This window comes from Ursus arctos, unplaced genomic scaffold (assembly GCF_023065955.2).
Source record: "Ursus arctos isolate Adak ecotype North America unplaced genomic scaffold, UrsArc2.0 scaffold_13, whole genome shotgun sequence".
Taxonomy (NCBI): domain Eukaryota; kingdom Metazoa; phylum Chordata; class Mammalia; order Carnivora; family Ursidae; genus Ursus; species Ursus arctos.
In genome coordinates, this window is record NW_026622797.1 from 14,845,812 (window position 1) to 14,865,543 (window position 19,732).

At 40.2% G+C, this 19,732-nt stretch overlaps 1 protein-coding gene across 10 annotated transcripts in view; it reads right to left on the minus strand.

Annotated features, from left to right (window-relative positions):
• Positions 1–19,732, minus strand: part of CCDC170 (coiled-coil domain containing 170) — a 101,782-nt gene that overhangs the window by 71,869 nt on the left and 10,181 nt on the right. The window contains exons 2-3 of one of the 10 annotated variants that reach the window (XM_057310961.1): positions 8,651–8,764; positions 7,449–7,496 (exon numbers count right to left, since the gene is read on the minus strand). The exons of 5 other annotated variants lie outside the window; for them this stretch is intronic. In XM_057310961.1, the coding sequence (XP_057166944.1) occupies positions 7,449–7,496; positions 8,651–8,683 (81 nt within the window). In that variant the 5' untranslated portion in view covers positions 8,684–8,764. Of the gene's footprint in view, positions 1–7,448; positions 9,412–19,732 lie in introns of those variants that run through there. 4 more of the 10 variants (XM_057310960.1, XM_057310964.1, XM_044386427.3 and 1 more) reach the window with 4 other exon arrangements.

The window sequence follows — 19,732 nt, forward strand, 5'->3', positions numbered from 1 at the left end:
AGAGAGAAAAAAAAGAAGAAGGTCTGAGAGCATACACATCACCTCAATAACAGTACTTACTTCTGGGGGTGGTGGTAGAATTGGAGCTGGGGGTGGGGAGAAGGCAATGGTTTAGTTTTTTCAAGAAAGATGTATTTATGCATTATTTGTATAATTAGATATAATTTACAGAAAAGGAAAATATTGAAAAGAAAATGTTAACTGTAGTTATCTTTTACAGAACTCGATTTTATTTTCCACTTTATTCTATATTTCTATATTTTCCAAATCCTTTACAATGACCATGTATTACTTTCATAATCAGAATAAATGTCCCCCTTAAATTCAGAAAAAAAAAAAGAAAACAAGGACAAGGATAGACAAAAATCACAAACCCTGTGAGGAAGTGTCTTTACGAGGAACACGAGCACAAAGAAGCAACCCTAGACAGCAAAGAAGACTCAACGCACGTGACAGCAGACATTTCAGGGGGTTTGCGCTCCTAATAAGCCTTTGTATACTTAGCAAAATTTTTTGAAAATTCTTCAACTTTTTCTACAAGTATTAAATAATCTTCACTTCTAAAAAAACTAATTTACCCTATTCAAAACAGCAAGATTAAACATTCATCCATTTGTCCTCATGTGAGGATAATCTAAGTTATTAGGTATCTCTCAGGTAAGCCATGAAGCAATTTTATATTAATTTTAGAAAGCCAACTACGTATTATTTGATTCTGCTACTGATATTATTATGATAATGACTGAAATTGACTCACAGGGTGGCTCATAGTATGTTCAGAATAAAGGATGGTTTCAAAGCTCAATGGCATAGAGGAGACATAAATTTATTCATAATTTAGTATACAATGTGCCCAATTATCTGACCTGGGGACAATGTCTTGGGCCAGTCTTGCTACTATGGTATTTAGTTGTCTTATTATCCTGTGGACAAAAAAATGAGAAGAAAATCACTGTCTGCCTGTGACACACAAAATCTCCTAATCCATTCCTATCTCCCTGCGCTATAACCTATCTTCTCTTTGTTCCAGCATTATTCACACTGCAATGCACAAGTGCATGACCAAGGCTCTCCCAGTATGGAGTGCTTCCTGTAGCCATTCTCTCTCTCTCTCCCCCTCCCCCTTCTTCAAGCTTCCAGGGCTGTCCCAGGGAGCAATCCCTTCTATGACCCTCTCCCCTACTCTCCAACAAATAAAGTTTCTTCCCTAATTTACAGTGCATAAATTAAGTCCTGCAAATTGTATTTCTCCAACATAATAAGTGCTCTAGTCAATTTTTGACCACTCATCAGTTCTTATCCCTAATCTGAGGGCCTTTCCTGGTCCTCCTGCTTTCATTTCTTTGTATGTGGATTTGGTTTCTGGGGCTCACCAGTGCCTGCAGGGCACAGTGGGATGTGTGCAGAATCCAGGAAATAAATCTTAGCCGTTGTGGGAAAAGTTTTAGAAGACATTTGTACACAAAATCAAGTTTTGTGGAAAAGCTGATCTATTATTTTCATATTATTTTCCCATTTCTTGTCTTTTGGATGCACTCTTATTCATTTAAAAACTCTTCTAAGAAAAATGGCAGAGTACGAAGACCCTAAGCTCACCTCGTCCCATAGATACAACTAGGTGACAGCCACACCAGTGTAAATAAGCCAGAAAATGACTCAAAGACTGGCCAAACAGATTCTCCACAGTTAAATGTAGAGAAGAGGCCTCATAGAAGATGGTAGGAAAGGCAAAGACAAAGCTGGGAGGAAACAGACCTGCATAACTGTCCCCAGAAGACAGGGGGGACACCACAGGTGCAGAGAAGGGAGAGAAATAGACTCCTACAAGAGGGAGCCTGCATAGGGAAGATGAATCCCCATGACATTTGCCTTTGAAAACCAGAGAGACCGAATATTATGATTTCTTACAATTATTGGGGCTTAAAACTTGGAACTTTAAAAATAGCAGGCTTGTGGGAGAGCCAGGAGCACAAGAGGAAACTGAGTCCCTGCACTTAAAGAGACAGTGCAACAAATAACCCCATGGAGCTATAGCATGGAAGCAGGAATTTGAAAAATGGCTGAGTTACATGGAATGGAGATTTGTTTACTAATCTCAGAGCATGGGTTAGTGGGGCAGGGACCACTGGGAGACTTCTTCAGGAACACAAGAGCTAGGTGACACCATTTCCCTCCCCTTCTCTTCACCATAAGCACACTAACACCTGTGGGAACCATCCCTGAGCCAAAACTCACATCATAAATTGCTAACAGCATGCCCTGCTCACACGTTTTCCTGTGGAGCCAGGCCAGTGTAAACCTCGTTAACACCACACATCCAGCCACCACACTCTTCTACAGGTCCAACCCAGCTACAGGTCCCCTCCCACCAGTGCAGACCTTGCTGGCACTGGCCCCCAACCCCCACATTTTCCTGAAGTTCAGTGGTACTGTATCTCTGGTAAACACCTTGTCTGACTCAGCTTAAGCCCAAGGTGGCCTCAGACTGGCCCACTAACACCACAGGAACCAAATACTGCCCACAACAGGCAAAAAGAGCCATTGCAGATGACCGGACTAATGGCAAATGGGGCTCAGCCACAATAGTAGGGTGCATACAACACACATAGGAGATACCCCTGCAGTGCCAGGTGCTGGCGAATAGGCGACACTGAAACACAGGGCACTACGAGACATCTTCTTTATAATGCCACTATTTTCACTAGCAGAAGACATAGCTGACTTCTCAAAGACACAGAAACAAACACAGAGAGTTAGACAAAATGAGGAGACAGAGGAATACGTCCCAAATGAAAGAATAGGACAAAAATTACAGCAAGAGACCTAAACAAAACTGAGGTAAGTAATATGCCTAATATAGAATTTAAAGTAATGGTCATAAAGATATTCACTGGACTTGAGAAAAGAGCAAAGGACCTCACAGAGACCCTGAACAAAGAGATAAAAAACATTAAAAAAAAAGAACCAATCAGAGATGAAGAACTCAATGTCTAAAATTAAAAATCCACTAGATGGAATAAATAGTAGACTAGAGGAAGTAGAAGAATGAATCAGTGACCTGGAGGACAGAGTAATAAAAAGCAATCAAGCTGAACAGGAGAGAGAAAAAAATAACAGTAAAAAATGAAAACAGGCTTAGGGAACTCAGTGACACCATCAAGTGTAATAACATTCACATTATAGGGATTTCACAAGGAAAACAGAGAGAAAAGGGGGCAAAAAATTTATTTGAAGAAATAATAGCTGAAAACTTCCAAAATCTAGGGAAGGAAACAGAAACCCAGATCTAGGAGGCACAGAGAACCCCCAACAAAATCAACAAAAAGTGGTCCACACCAAGACACATAATAATTAAAATGGCAAAGTGTAGTGATAAGAGAGAATTTTAAAAGCAGCAAGAGAAAAGAAAACGGTTACATACAAGGGAAACCCCATAAGGCTATTAGCTAATTTTTCAGCAGAAACTTTGAAGGCCCCAAGAGAGTGACATGATAAATTCGAAGTGCGGAAAGACAAAAACCTACGGTCAAGTATACGCTATCCAGCAAAGGCTATCATTCAGAATAGGAGAGATAAAGAGTTTCCCAGACAAACAAAAGTTAAAGGAGTTCATGATCTAGAAATGTTAAAGGGGACTCTGTGTGTGGAAAGGAAAGACCATAGTAGGAGTAAGAAAAGTGGGAAACACAAAAGCAGTATAAATAAGCATATCTATAAAAATCAGTCAAGGAATTCACAAAATTAAAAGATGTAAAGTATGACATCCTATACTAAAATGTGGGAGGACAGGAGTGAAGAATGGATTCAAACTTAAGCAACCATCAACTTAACTGCTATATGCATAAGATACCATATATAAACCTAACGGTAACCACAAATCAAAGACCAGTAATTGATATTCAAAAAATAAAGAGAAAGGAATCCAACTATATCACTAAAGAAAGCCAGCAAACCTTGAGAAAAGAGAGCAAGAGAAGAAAGGAACAAAGAAGAACTACAAAACAGCCATAAAGCAAGTTACATACTTATCAGTGGCAATAAGTACATACTTATCAATAATTACTTTGAATGTAAATGGACTGAACACTCCAATAAAAAGACATAGGGTGATGAAATGGATTTAAAAAGGCAGGAACCATCTATATGCTGCCTACAAGAGACTCATTTCAGACCTAAAGATAGATGTAGATTGAAAGTGAAGGGGTGGAAAAACATTTATCATGCAAATGGAAGCAAAACGAAATCCAGGGTAGCAGTAATTACATCAGACAAAACAGACTTTTAAAGAAAGACTAGCAAGACACAAAGAAGGACATTATTTAGTCATAAGGAGAACAATCCAACAAAAAGATATATCAATTGTAAATATTTATGCATCCAACATGGGAGCACCCAAAAACATAAAGCAGCTAATAACAAATATAACAGAAGTAATCTATAGTAATGCAATAATCATAGGGGACTTTAACACTCCACTTCCATCAATGGATAGATCATCCAAACAGAAAATCAACAAAGAAACAGTGGTTTGGAATGACACATTGCACCAGATGGATCTAACAGATACATTCAGAACATTCCATCCTAAAACAGCATATACTTTTCAAGTGCACAGGGAATATTCTCCAGAATGGTCATGTATTAGGGCACAAAACAAGTCTCAACAAATTCAAAAAGACTGAATTCATACCATGCATCTTTTCTGACCACAATGCTATGAAACTAGAAATCAACCACAAGAAAAAATCTGGAAAGAACACAAGTACATGGAGGTTAAGCAACATGCTTCTAAATAATGAATGGCTCAACGAAGAAATCAAAGAGGAAAAAAAGAATACATAGAGACAAATGAAAATGAAAACACAACAGTCCAAAACCTTTGGGATGCAGTAAAAGCTGTTCTAGGAGGGAAGTTTATAGCAATACAAGCCTACCTCAAAAAAAAAAAAAAAAAAAAACTCAAATGAACAATTTAACCTTACACCTAAAGGAGACAGAAAAAGAACAAAAAAACCAGCAGAAGGAAGTAAATAATAAGATTAGAGCAGAAATAAATGAAATAGAAACAAACAAACAAACAAAAAAACCAAACAGATCAAAGAAACTGGGAGCTCGTTCTTTGGAAAGACCAAAAAAACTGATAGAACTTTAGCCAGACTCATGAAAAAAAGAAAAAGAGAGAGAGAGAGAGAGAAAGTCAGGATTCAAACAAAATCAGAAATGAAAGAGGAGAAACTACAACCAACACCACAGAAATATATAGAAATACAAAGGATTATAAGAGAATATTATGAAAAATGATGTGCCGATAAATAGGATGACCTAGAGGAAATGGATAAATTCTTAAAAACATATCACCTCCCAAAACTGAATCAGGAAGAAATAAGAAATTTCAATAGACCGATTACCAGCAATGAAATTGCATCAGTCATCAAAAAACTCCCAACAAACAGAAGTCCAGGACCGGATGGCTTCACAGGTGAATTCTACCAAACATTTAAAGAAGAGCTAATACCTGCTCTTCTCAAACTATTCCAAAAAAATAGAAGAGGAAGGAAAACTTCCAAATTCATTCTCTGAGGCCAGCATTACCCTGACGCCAAAACCAGATACACTAAAAAGAGAGAGAGAAAACACGAAATATAGGCTAACATCTCTGATGAACATACATGCAAAAATCCTCAACAAAATATTAGCAAACCAAATCCAACAATACAGTAAAAAAAATCATTCACTACGATCAAATGGTGATTTATTCCTGGGATGCAAGGGTGGTTCCATATTTGCAAAGAAAATGAAAACACGAATTTGAAGAGATATACACACCCCTACGTTTACTATAGCATTATTTACAATAGCCAAGATATGGAAGCAACCCAAATGTCCATCAACAGATGAAAGGATAAAGAAGACGTGGGAGGGGTGTGCGTGTGTGTGTGTGTGTGTGTGTGTGTGTGTGTGTGTGTGTGTAAAGGAATATTATTCGGCCATAAAAAAGAATGAGATGTTTGTCATTTGTGACAACATGGATGGACCTAGAGGGTACAATGCTCAGTGAAATAAGTGAGACAGATATAGACAAATGCCATATGATTTCACTTATATGTAGAATCTGAAAACAAAACAAGCAAACAACCAAAAAAACAAACAGATTCTTAAATACAGAGAACGAACTGATGGTTGCCAGAGGGGAGGTGGGTGGAGGGATGGATGAATTAGGTTTTACCTAATTTGACTAAGAAGTACAAATTTCCAGTTATAAAATAAGTAAGTCATGGAGATGAAAAATACAGCATAGGGAATATAGTCAACAGTATTGTAATAACATTGCATGTGATAGATGGTGACTGTACTTACTGCGGTGAGCACTGAGTAATGTACGGAACTGTCAAATAACTGGGTTGTGCACCTGAAACTATTCTAACACCGTATGTCAACTACGCTTCAATAATAAGTGTTTTCTAAGGACACAGTATTTATGTATAGGAACAGTACTATAAAGAAATGTACCAAAATATATCAGTAGCATTTCTGATTGGTAATAATGTGGGGGACTTTTTTTTAATTGATTCCACAGAGAATTATCGAGCAGAATAGATAAAACAAGACGAGGATGAGCAGGAGTGGTAATCGGAATAAAAATGTCTGCCTGGGTGTCCCATGAAAGCTCCGCAGAAAAGCCAATTCCAACTCTGGTCAAGTAGAGAAGGAGCCTGGGAAGGAGGGTAGAAGGCACCACAGGCAAGAAACAGTTATGCTTAAAGATACATGGCAAGCTTGGACAAACCTGAATTTTCCATGTGACTGAAGGTTTGGCTAGATTTTAGATACCGGTAATGTGTTTCGGCTGACTTAAGGAGTCTGTCTATTCCTCACCCTGTCGACAGAGGACAGCGTTTGTCCACCGGGGGAGGGACCCCATCAGGTCTGCATGTCATCACATCTCCTCTGCGGTGCTGAAAAGGTTAGATCAGTACAAAGGGAGAGGGAAGGAAGGGAGAACAGCCAGAAGGCAATTGCATCAGCCTACATTTATTTTTGGATGAAGTTTTGGCAAGGCCGTTTTCAAGCCCCATGTTGAAATGCCTTACAATTATTACATCAGTTTAGAATTTATGACATTTCAAGGCTTGCTAAGTTGGGGTTAGATAGATGAGCCCTCCACCCTCGAGTGACAGGACATGATCCACTGGTCGCAGCAGGCAGCTGGACCCAGATGATGAGGAACGCAGTCTTCGTACCCAGACCAGAGGTTCAGAAACATGTTTCTGATATTAACCAAATTAATGGTGGCAAATGATATTCAGAGGATTGGCTGAAGAATGTGCTGTCATGCATTCTATGCTCGACTTCAAAATTATCCTTGAAAAGCCAGAACCTCAGAGAGATGTCCACTTGGACCCCATTGGACTCTGCTATAAAAGTGCTTTTACTGAACAAGGGCTTACCTTAGGCCATTGAATTGTTTCGTGGGTCTTGAAATTTGTCATGGTTTCCTGTAGTGAATAGGGGTGCTGTTACCGAGCCACTTGTTTGCGTTACCCTGTGGTCCTAGTGGATTGTGTGACTTCTGTGGATCTACTTGGAAGAGCCAAGTCAGACGGTTGGGCCCCCTCGCACCAGCGCACAGCCCCAACAGCACGTGCATGATGCTCTTTCCCGTCCTCTCAACCTTTCCCTCTTTCAATATTTCTTTACTGCCATTTACTTTCTTTTCTCTTTTTGACACTGGATGAGAACTAAATCTGAAACTTGGGAGGGACGTTGGAAGCTATTCTCTGAGATCTAGACCTTTGGTAACCTGCAAGGATGATGGGAAACACCAGCAGTGTGGTGACCGGCTTTTAGTTCATAATCCTGCCATAGCGTAGAAGCTATTCGGTACACAGTCAACAGGAAGGCAACTTCGGTTTGTTAATGCTAGTAGAGAGGGACAGGCTGAAATGGGATATGCTGCAAGGATCTGTGGGCTTCCTACATCAGCCTGCTGCTGGGGGGGGGGGGCGCTCAGCAGAAGTCAAGCAGCAGCAGGGGCTGATGGAATTCGGTACAGGATTTGGCAGATGAGAACGGGATGAGATTGTAGGGTGAATCAGACGGGAGGCATAGGGTACTGGTAAGAGGAGTGGTCATCCGTCCATCCATTCATTCACTTATTCCACAAATAATTACTGAGCATTTCCATTGTGAGGTTCTGAGTAGCGCTAGGGACGACTTAGGAACATCACAGTCTTCTGAGGCAGGGAGATGTTAAATACTTAATTACACATGTAATTTACTATTTGCTATTGTGTTAAGTGCTGCGAAGGAGAAGCCTCGGTTGCTATGGAGAATAGCTGAAAGACAGCACTGTGGTCAGTGGGAGTTTTGATTGGTCAGGTTCTGCAGAAAATTAGAGGAAAAATGGATTAGGGAGACTCTGAAACTGCAAATATGAGAAGAGGGACAGGATTGCTAGGAAGGCGCGTACACTGTCCACGAGGTGATTTTCCTCCTTGGCTCTGATCCCTCCCTCCTCCTTGCCCAGCTGCCCCCTGCTGTGCTCTTGCTGAGCTTGCACTGAGGATGCGAGGCCGGGCCTGGGAGAACGCAGGAGATTATCGGCTCTCTGTTGCAGAGGGAAAGGCTTCCGGAATGGAAGTCTACTCACTTTTGTCTGTCCTACAGAGCGTGCCGAGGACATCCTTATCCTGTCCTTGATCAGCCAGAGAGTAGCTAAGCACTGAGGGTTAAGGTTTGAAATCTGCCGTTAATCCAATGTATCCTGGACACAAAAGAGAGAAAAATTAATTCTAAAAACTTCATTGTGGATCTTGCTTTGTCTCCCTGCAGGGATTCTTATGGGAAGGTGAAACGTGATTTGATTTCTTTCTAAAGTGAAACTGGAGGGATTCCATATTGCGAACATTTCCCTGCCATCTTCTTCTTCATTTTTTTACGAAGCAGGCCTCTGTGGAGGCCTTGCTGCTATCAGGAGTGTGTGGGCTGGACGTCACGGCTTCCTTCTCACAGAACAATGCCGCTAGAAGTGATGAAGCAGCAGCGTTTTTACTGAGTTTTCTTTGGGCCGAGCTAAGGGCCAGCCACCTTGGACGAGCAGCACAAACGCTATGTAGGTCACCTCCTCCCTCCAGCTTCTCCTCCTTTAGCTGGAGATCTTTTTACAGCTATTGAAAACATTAGAAATCATTAAATTCCTGTTTTAATCCTTGAAGACACTTACTATTCTGGCTATAATATTATTTATCTTCCACTTATTTTCATGATGAACTTCCTGTCCCAAATGTACTCGAAACGTTGTACTTGCATAACGAATGCGTTCCAAGTATTGCTGGGAACTCAGTGATTCTGCTTTCTGCCTCTCCCTTCGTTCTGCACACTGAGGTTCAAGTTTGGGGTTTCCTGTTGCCTCTGCAGCCAGGAAGAAATGCACAAACACAATATTCGGTTTCCTAAGTCTGAAGATTAGGATGCGAAAATTGAGAACCTAGTAAACCGGACTCTTGAAGCATACTTTCAATGGTCTTTGACTTAATTAAGAAATTAATCTTAATATTAAAATTGGAGTCACTTTCCTTTTAAAAATTGGAATATCACAAATGGAGCTACAATTTGCTTTCTCTGTGATCTCTAATTTTGACCCTCTTCCTCCATTCCAGAGGTAATTACTAGGTAAGTTTGGCGAATATCCTCCAGACCATTAAAAAATTTTGGAGGGGGTGCCTGGGTGGCTCAGCTGGTTAAGCGTCTGACTCTTGATTTTGGCTCAGGTCCTGGTTTCAGGGTCTTGGGATGGAGCCCCACGTTGAGCTCCTCACTCAGCGGGAAGTCTGCTTCGTCCTCTCCTTCTGCCCCTCCCGACCCCCACTCCCTCTCTCTCTCCCTCTCTCTCTCTCAAATAACCTTTTTTTTTTTTTAAGATTTTTATTTATTTATTTATTTGACAGAGAGAGAGGCAGTGAGAGAGGGAACAGGAGAGAGGGAGCAGGGGGAGTGTGAGAGGGAGAAGCAGGCTTCCCGCTGAGCAGGGAGCCCGATACGGGGCTCAATCCCAGAACACTGGGATCATGACCTTAACAACTGAGCCACCCAGGTGCCCCTCAAATAAATAATCTTTAAAAGCATTTTTCCATTTTTACGTATACCTACAGAAGATATATTATTCTAACATATATTCTTAACCATAAATAGTATATTTGTTCCTCTTTTACTTTATTTTAAAAACAGTATGTTTTTAAGATCTACTCATGTTGCCCTAAATAGACTTAGTTTGATTCCTTTAACTGTTTTTTAGATTCCCATCTTACAAATATACTATACTTGACCAGTTGCTGTATTAATGGACACTACAAACTATGAACATTTGTGTAGAATTAGAATTGCACCCCTAGGCTATACACCTGCACCAGCAGGGTCATTTCCCATGTCCATGCATTAAACCGACTTAAACGTATGTTTTAAATCGTCCACCACAGAAAACCAATCGTTGCCTCCAGATCTACTTCCAGTTGTTTTTATTTGCAAATAGAATTTGCTTTTCAGGCCTTAATTGCCTCATTTTCAGATGAGGGGATAAGAAGGGTCCCCACTCACTTGTGATGAATTGTAAAGAGTGAACAGAGGGGTGCCTGGGTGGCTCAGGGGGTTAAGCATCTGCCTTTGGCTCCGGTCATGATCCCAGGATCCTGGGATCGCAGCTGGGAGTCTGCTCCTCCCTCTCCCTCTGCCCCTCCCCCCCACTTGTGCTCTCCATCTCTCTCTAATAAATAAATACAATAAAAAGAGCGAATGGAAATAGTTCCTGGCTCAGCAAATATTAGTTAGGATTATATATACATCATATATATATATATATATGTATATTACACACACACACATTTTATATATATACATTTTATATATATAATCATACGTTATGTATATGGGGATTTTTTTAGAATTACCTCAGCATGATATATATATATATATTAGAACTACATCAGGATTAGTGCTTGAAGCAAATCTCCCAAACGTTTGGCATCTCAGTTTTTCTAACTCTGCTCCTCCCCACCTAATGAAAAGAAGACTCAATTTCTTTTAAGAGAGCACTAGTATTAAGGGTATTTTGGAACACTGTATTTTTTTCAATAGAGATTCTGAATTAGAAAGGTTTTTACTTTTTCATTTTTATTTATTTATTTTTTATTCCCAGTATACTTAACATACAGTGTTATATTAGTTTCAGGTGTACAATATAGTGATTCAACAATTCTGTACATTACTCAGTGCTCCTCATGGTAAGTGTGCTCTTCACCCCCTTCACCTGTTTCACCCATCCTCCCACCCACCTCCCCTCTGGTAACCATCTGTTTGTTCTCTATAGTTAAGAGTCTGTTTTTTGGTTTGTCTTTTTCTCCTTTGTTCCGTTCCTTAAATTCCACATAAGAGTGAAATCATATGGTATTTATCTTTCTCTGACCGACTTCACTTAGCTTAATACTCTCTAGCTCCATCCATGTTGCAAATGGCAAGATTTCAGTCTTCTTAATGGCTGAGTAATATTCCACTGTACCTACGTACACCACATCTTCTTTACCTAGTCATCTGTCGATGGACGCTTGGGCTGCTTCCACAATTTGGCTGTTGTACATGAGGCTGCAATAGACATGGGCTACATACATCCTTTTGAATTAGTGTCTTTGTATTCTTTGGGTAAACACCCAGTAGTACTATTACTGGATCATAGGGTAGCTCTATTTTTAATTTTTTGAGGAACCTCCATACTGTCGTCCCAGTGCCTATACCAATTTACAGCCCCACCAACAGTGCAGGAGAGTTTCCTTTTCTCCACTTCCTTGCCAACACTTGTTGTTTCTTATATTTTTTATTTCAGCCATTCTGACAGGTGAGATGTGATCTTATTGTAGTTTTGATTTGCATTTCCCTGATGATGAGTGATGTTGAGTATCTTTTCATGTGTCTGTTGGTCATCTATAGGTTTTCTTTGGAGAAATGTTTGTTATGTCTTCTACCCATTTTTTAGTTAGATTATTTGTTTTTTGGGTGTTGAGTTGCATAAGTTCTTTATATATTTTAGATACTAACCTTTTATCAAGTGTGTCATTTGCAAATATCTTCTCCCATTCAGTAGTTTGTTTTGTTTTGTTAGTAGTTTCCTTCACTGTGCAAGAACTTAATTTGGTATAGTCCTAATAGTTTATTTTTGCTTTTGTTTCTCTTGCCTGCAGAAACATATCCATAAATATGTAGCTGAGGCTGATGTCCAAGAGATTACTACCTATGTTTTCTTTAAGGAGTTTCATGGGTTCAAGCCTCATAATAGGTCTTTTATCCATTTGGAGTTTATTTCTGCATGTGGTATAAGAATGTGGTCCAGTTTCATTTTTTGGCATGTAGCTAGCTGTCCAGTTTTCCCAATACCATTTAATTAAATTGTGTGGGTTTCTTTTTTTAATCATGTGTTTAAAAAAAAAAAAAGAACTTAATTGGGGTCATGCTATAACCATAATTTTATATCCTATCTTCTTCACTAAATATTAACGTTTCCCCAAGTATTCTTTAAAAATATTAAAACCTGCACAATATTCCATCATAAAGTTGCAATTTAACTTGACTATTCTCCTATATTTGGACATTAAGTTATTTTTTCCCGTCACTATTATAAATATATTAGAATTCTGATTGTTTCCTTAGGATAAATTTCTGGAAGGGAAACAACTGCGTCAACATAAATAAAAATTTTAAGGATTTTGGTACATAGTGCATACAAAGTAGCACCAATTTACATTCCCAGCAATAATTTATAACAGTTTAATGACACTGGGGTCTCAGCTTAACCAGTCCCTTCGCAAAGTTTTCTATATCACTTTGAAGATGCCTGCATTTTAATATTTGACATGAATAATAACAATAGTAATATTAGTCATCACTTTTTTGATACAAACAGACATAATATAAGCACTTTACTAACATTATTGCAGTCAATCCTTACAACAATTCTTACAAAGGATGCAGAGTTCTGGCTAGCCCAAGGACCCACACGTAGTTAAATGGTGGAAACTGAATTCAAACTCGTAAGTCTATCTAATTCCAAATCCATGTTTTCAGGGCGCCTGGGTGGCTCAGTGGTTAAGTGTCTGCCTTCAGCTCAGGTCATGATCCAAGGGTCCTGGGATCGAGCCCCACATCAAGCTCATTGTTCAGCAGGGAGCCTGCTTCTCCCTCGTCGGCTGCTCCCCCTGCTTGTGCTCTCTCTTTCTCTCTGATAAATAAGTAAATAAAATCTTAAAAAAAAAAAAAAAGACTTTACTAAAAAAAAAAAAATAAGGAGAAGTAATATAGGTGGAATTTCACTCACCTCTTATAAAAATAGAACATAATAAACCTCATATTTTTAAAAATTAGTCCTGGCTAGAGATCAACCTAGAACAAAGATATGAGCTTTAGAAGAATCTGGAGAGGACAGGAGATAGTTGACCAAGATATACTGAGGAGGAAAGGCCATGAATTGTTCATCCACATCCTGTTAGATAAGGATAAAAAGCATAAAACATTTATAAAATGCTTCCCCTGAAGGAACCAAAATTAGGAATCTTAATCCTTGGATGAGGCCCATTCCTATTTAATTTATAATTTATAATTTTTCTAAATCTTGTGAAAATATCTTAGTTAATAAGTCTGCAATTATTTCTTTAACTCGTCCTGCCTTTAGAAGCTTGTTAGGGCCCGAGCAACAGCCAATCTTGATCTCAAGATTTTACAGACTAGATGTGCAAGGTTTTATACATGGGAAATTACATCAATCAACTCTTTATAACTTCAGTATCTTTATTCTGTAACCTCGCTGATTTATGCCACTTAAATTCACTCATTAGTCAGAAAACATTAAGATGTTTTGTCTTGCCTTTTCCTTCAGCTACGACTGTAATAAATAACTCATTTCTAAAATTAGCATAAATGTGGAATTTTTCTCTGAAGCTTTTTAAGCAACTATCAGCCCTTCTTTGCTCATTTCCATTCCTACGGTGGATATTACACCTCACCTGAATGTAAATACTTTTCATGCTAGGTCTGTAGTAAGCATGATTCAAATGCAATGTTATTTAATTCCAAGAGCAACTACGTGAAGCTGTTACTACTATCTATAACAAGGAAATTTAGATTCAAAAAGGAAAAAATCTGATCAAATCTTACAGCTGTATTTTCTGATCCTTCCCCTCCCCTCCTCTCTCAATCTCTCTTACTCCGGCTCCCTCTACCCAAACACCTTATGGCCTGTTTTCAGTCCTTATATTGGCCTTCCCAAGCCTCAATCTGTTATTTGATTTCATGGCACCCAGTCCTTATCCTTCATATTATAACTATTATTTATATGATTATTTATTTCATATCTACTTCCCCTGCTAGACTATGAGGTCTACAGGAGGCAGGAAAATGCCTGTTTTGTTCACCACTATGTCCCCAGTGACTGGGTTTCAGATAAAGACTAAAAAATGAATGAAGGACCGAATGAAATGGCACAGCCAAAATCAAAATCAGGGCTGTCTGACTCCAAAGCGCAAGCTCTTAGTCACAATGTTGTTTGCCCATATATATCTGGTTAAATGTTGAAACAATCATTTCTCCCTAAACTGAATTATTTTCTCACTCTCAATATTGTTGTCTGCGAATCTGGCCGTTATAATAATGAGTTGCATTTCCATAGGTAATGTTATGTTCAAAGTTTTAAAAAGTATAAATTCATAATTAAATTTTCCAAGAGAATAAATTTATAATTATATTTTCCAATTACTTTTTGGAAGGTGTGTTCTACTTTCTACAAGTTCATAAATGTCGTACGGGTCAGGTCCAGCCAATTTAGAAGCTAATATTTTAGTTCGATACAAAGTTCTATGAAGTTTTTTTTAATCTGTGTACATTAGCAAGATAACTTCTCAGACTGGATGCAAGGAAAATCACAGGAAACTAATTAACTTCAAGCCAAATTTTAAGTGCTGGCAGTTTTTCAGCATTCATATTGAATATGGTCCCATGGGAGGTACTGGGTTCGGCTGTCAAGGCTAATAATGAATGCGGATTTGAAAACATGTCATGTATGGAATAGCTTCTGTGAGAGAAATGGTGGAAACAAAAATCTTCATTGACAACTAGATGGGGTATTTTATTTGTCATTGTCTTCTATACATCTTTTCACATGTTAAAGATTCTAGAACTCTTCCCAAATGGGATTTTTCCACTCCATGTATCATAAAATTGATACATGTAAACTTGATAAATTATTGTAAAGTGAAAAAATTTTCAAGATGCAATATTTTAGCTCCTATGCTGAGCAGTGTGCTTCAAACTTTAATTAAGTTGTTTACTCAAAACAGGCTCCTCAGAAATATTTCCCTTAGAAGGGACCTGAGATACGGTTTATCCCATCTTCCAAAAAAAGTAATTCTCTAGCACCGTAATTATCATGAGGAGACTTAACTCCTGTGGGACTTCATTTCAGTACTGAACAGTTCCACGTCAACCGACAAAAGAACAAGCAATATTAAGATAATTTTTCCATTACCTATCCCTGAGTATTACCTCTTCTATTACTTACCAGTGCTCTCTAGACAGTGTTTCTACAGTTTCATCTCCCTAATGTCATAAACACCTAAAATGTCATAGAAATATTCTAATATTGCTTTTAAGGAAATGCCAGCCTACCCATTTGCCTTCATGAACAGAAAACCATTCTCCTCTCCTCAGGCAGCACGATCTTAAAATCATGAACCAAAAATGGACTTAAAATACTTGGCTAATTATTGGGGTACCTCATGGCTCAGTTGGTTGAGCTTCTGACTCTTGGTTTCAGCTCTGGTCATGATCTCAGGGTCCTGGGATGAGCCCCATGTGGTGTTGGGCTCTACACTCAGCAGGGAGTCTGCCTGTCTCTCTCCCTCTGCCTCTCCCTCCGCTTGTGCTCACTCTCTCTCTCAAATAAATAAATAAATAAAAATCTTTAAAATAAAAAAAACCTTGGTTAATTACTATCAAAAAAAAAATTTAAGGGGCGCCTGGGTGGCACAGCGGTTAAGCGTCTGCCTTCGGCTCAGGGCGCGATCCCGGCGTTATGGGATCGAGCCCCACATCAGGCTCTTCCGCTAGGAGCCTGCTTCTTCCTCTCCCACTCCCCCTGCTTGTGTTCCCTCTCTCGCTGGCTGTTTCTATCTCTGTCAAATAAATAAATAAAATCTTTAAAAAAAAAAATTTAAGAGCCAATATGGCCAAACCCATGATCATTGTTTTTGGCAGCTATTCCCCAAAATTCTAATTGTCGACTCTAGATAATTCCATCCAGTAAGTCAACTCATTCCATTACTTGGGCTATATTGTGTGAGTAAATACTGCTGGCCGGTCCAGGAGGGTGTGGCTCAGGCCCCTGTTTAGAGGATCAAGGATGCTATCAAGAGCCATAACACCCTGGATTTTCAGAAGGGGGCTTTCTGAAAGAGAATGATTTAAAATACTTAAAATACAAAAACATGGCTTTGCATATAAATAACAAAGCCTTGAGGATTCACAGCACAGAAAATTATTCCTTTAAATTGTAAAGGAGAGAACAGTGCATGCTGGAGAATCATTTTCCCACCTGAAAGGGGATGTGTGGCTCCAGTCCCTGGAAAAAGGAGGCAGGACCCTTAGGCGTTGCCCGCCCTCTTGGGACCTAATACCCAAAACGAGTGGGAAGGACAATAAAAACTCCAGCTCCCTCCCTGGCTTCCCACAATGTGGCCCCTGGAGATGGATGTCGCTGGAGAGCCCTACAGGCAGCAGCGCAGCTCCTGGGAGTGGAACAAGTAACAATGATTGAGGGACATGCCCATGGGGCCCGCGGGCAGCTCTGCCTCCTGTATTCACTTCTCAAGCAGGGAAGGGAAACCCTACCCTGGTTCCCCACTTCCCCAAGGAAAGCAAAAAGGGGTATATAGATAAGACTACAGACATAGAAGGACTTGGGATGGGAATAAGGATCCTGCTGCCGGGCTGGACCTTCAGAAGCCAGAGCAAAGCCAAGGACTTCAGCAGACACGATGTCTAAGTCCCCGAGGGAAGTCGGAGCCAAGTGCTCCCCACCCCCACCCCCAAGCCCCGAGAAGCTACTCAAAACCACACCCTCCCTACCTGCAGAAACTTGGTTCACTTGGTTCACCTAAGGGAGAGAGGGAGTAAGGAAAACAATTGGAGTCAGTTCCCCTAAATTGACAAGATGGTCTTTTTCTTCTAAAGGGAGGAAACTGTCTCCTGAGTTAAGCCCAGTTGTTCCAAAAAGTTTCCTGTTTGCCAGCCTCAGTTACACACATTACACCCACTCCCTATGTCGTATCTGTACTTCAGGCCCTCACCAGAGAGAGCTAGCTATCCTCCACTCAATACCAAAATACAAAAAATTTAAATTTAAATTTAAAAAATATCCTGATATGAGAGCAAGAAAGTAAGAGAAAAGGTCAACTCAATATTGCTCAGGTTCTATCAATTAGAGGGGCAGAAAGTATTTCTCCAGAGAAGTCACCTCTTTAAGGCACAGATTAATGTGCTTTAGGGATAAATGTTATGAGAAACCTTCATGTGAAGCAAGGGTTAGGGTCAGGCTTAGCATTGAAGACACTGTCCGTTGTGTACCATCACACATCTTAGAAAACTTGAGGTGGAAATGAACCTGACAACATAAAGAAACCAAACCAGAGAGATTAAGTCGGCTCATTTCAGAGTTAATAATATCTGGGTCTCTTCACTCCAAGGTTAATATTCTTTTGAGGCCAAGAAATATTTTCTCAATAAATGACTAAATTGATGAGTAAACAATTTTATTAATAGGTGCCGATAACAAAAGAATTTATTCCCTTCGGATCTTTTCAATTTTCCTGTCTGCTCCCCTCAACCACCGCATGGTCAAATTCAATGTTTTAAAAATTCTCCTCACACTCTCCCTGGAACACCTCTTATTTCTCTGGCCTTCCTTTATTTGTGACTTTAAGAACCATCTATGTGCTGAGGAGCCCCAAGTATATGATGATCCCCACCCAAAACCTCTCTACTGGGCTCAGGGTCTACCTCTAACTGCCCAGGTGATATCACCCAGATAGCGCAGACACCCCCCACCCAACACGTCCAACACTGAACTCATGCTACTCTCCCCCAACCTGCTCTTTCTCCAGCTCAGTGAATGGCAGCAAACACCCAGCCAGTTCCTTGAGCTGGAAGCCCATATTTTATAATTTCTCTGTCTCTCCTTCCAGTTCCAACACCTCTGTCTTGATTCTCACACCTAAGTAACTGTTCACATTCAACGTCCGTGCCTAACTACACTAGTCTAGATTACCACGATAGCCTCCAGAGAGTCTCCCCGACCTCAGACTTATCAACCACCCTCACCCCTCCACCAAGGTGCTAGCCCATTGGTAGCCAAAGGAATCTTTTTGTTTTTATTTATTTTTTTAGGTAGGCTCTAGCCCAACATGGGGCTTGAACTCTGGACCCCGAGATCAAGAGTCACTTGCTCTACTGAGCCAGCCAGGCACCCCCTAAAGGGATCTTTTTAAAATGCAGAACTGTTCAATATACCCCAAGACTTAAAATTCTCCAGGGGCATCCTTTGCCCTTAGGGCAAAATCCAAACTCCTATAAAGTCCTGTATGATCTGACCCTGGCCTGCTTCACCAGCTTCCATGCCCATGACTCCTTCCCTCCCTGTACGCTCCAACCACACCCCAGCCACACTGGCCTTCTGTAGATGCCTGAGTGGACTTTGCTTCCTCCTCTCCCACAGCCAGCACCCATGCTTTGTGCTGTGGAGAAGACTTACCCAACACAACCACCCCGGATCCTTTGCCTCGCTGACTCTTACCTTCCAAAGCTGGGCTTAAAATTCACTTCCTGGAAGAAGACTGCTCTGACCACCAAATCCGGGGAACACTTTTTTTTTTTTTTAATTAGTTTCAGAGGTAGAATTTAGTGATTCATCGGTTGCATATAATACCCAGTGCTCATGACATCACATGGCCTCCTTAATGCCCATCACCCAGTTACCCCATCCCCCCCACCTCCCCTCCAGCAACCCTCAGTTTGTTTCCTAGAGTTCAGCATCTCTTATGATTTGCCTGCCTCTCTGTTTTCATCCTAATTTTCCTTCCCTTCCCCTGTTTTCATGTTTTCCTTCTCTGCATGTAAGTGAAATCATATGATATTTGTCTTTCTCTGACTTATTTCACTGAGCATAATGCCCTCTAGTTCCATCCACATCATTGCAAATGGCAAGATTTCATTCTTTCTGATGGCTGAGTAATATTCCATTGTGTGTGTGTGTGTCTGTGTGTGTGTGTGTGTGTGTGTGTGTTTGTGTGTGTATCACCTCTTCTTTATCCATTCATCTGTTGATGGACATCTAGGCCCTTTCCGTAGTTTGGCTATTATGGACATTGCTGCTATAAACATTGGGGTGCAGGTGCCCCCTCGAATCACCACGTTTGTATCCTTTGGATAAATACCAACTAGTGCAATTGCTGGGTCATAGGGTAGCTCTATTTTTATCTTTTTGAGGAACCTCCATACTGTTTTCCAGAGTGGCTGCACCAGTTTTATTCCCACTAATAGTGTAAGAGGGTTACTGGGGGACACTTTTGCTCCTCACCTGCCTTGACCTCCCTCTGGCATGTGCCACCCAAAGCACACTGTCCCTGAACTCTCCTTACTCATCTCC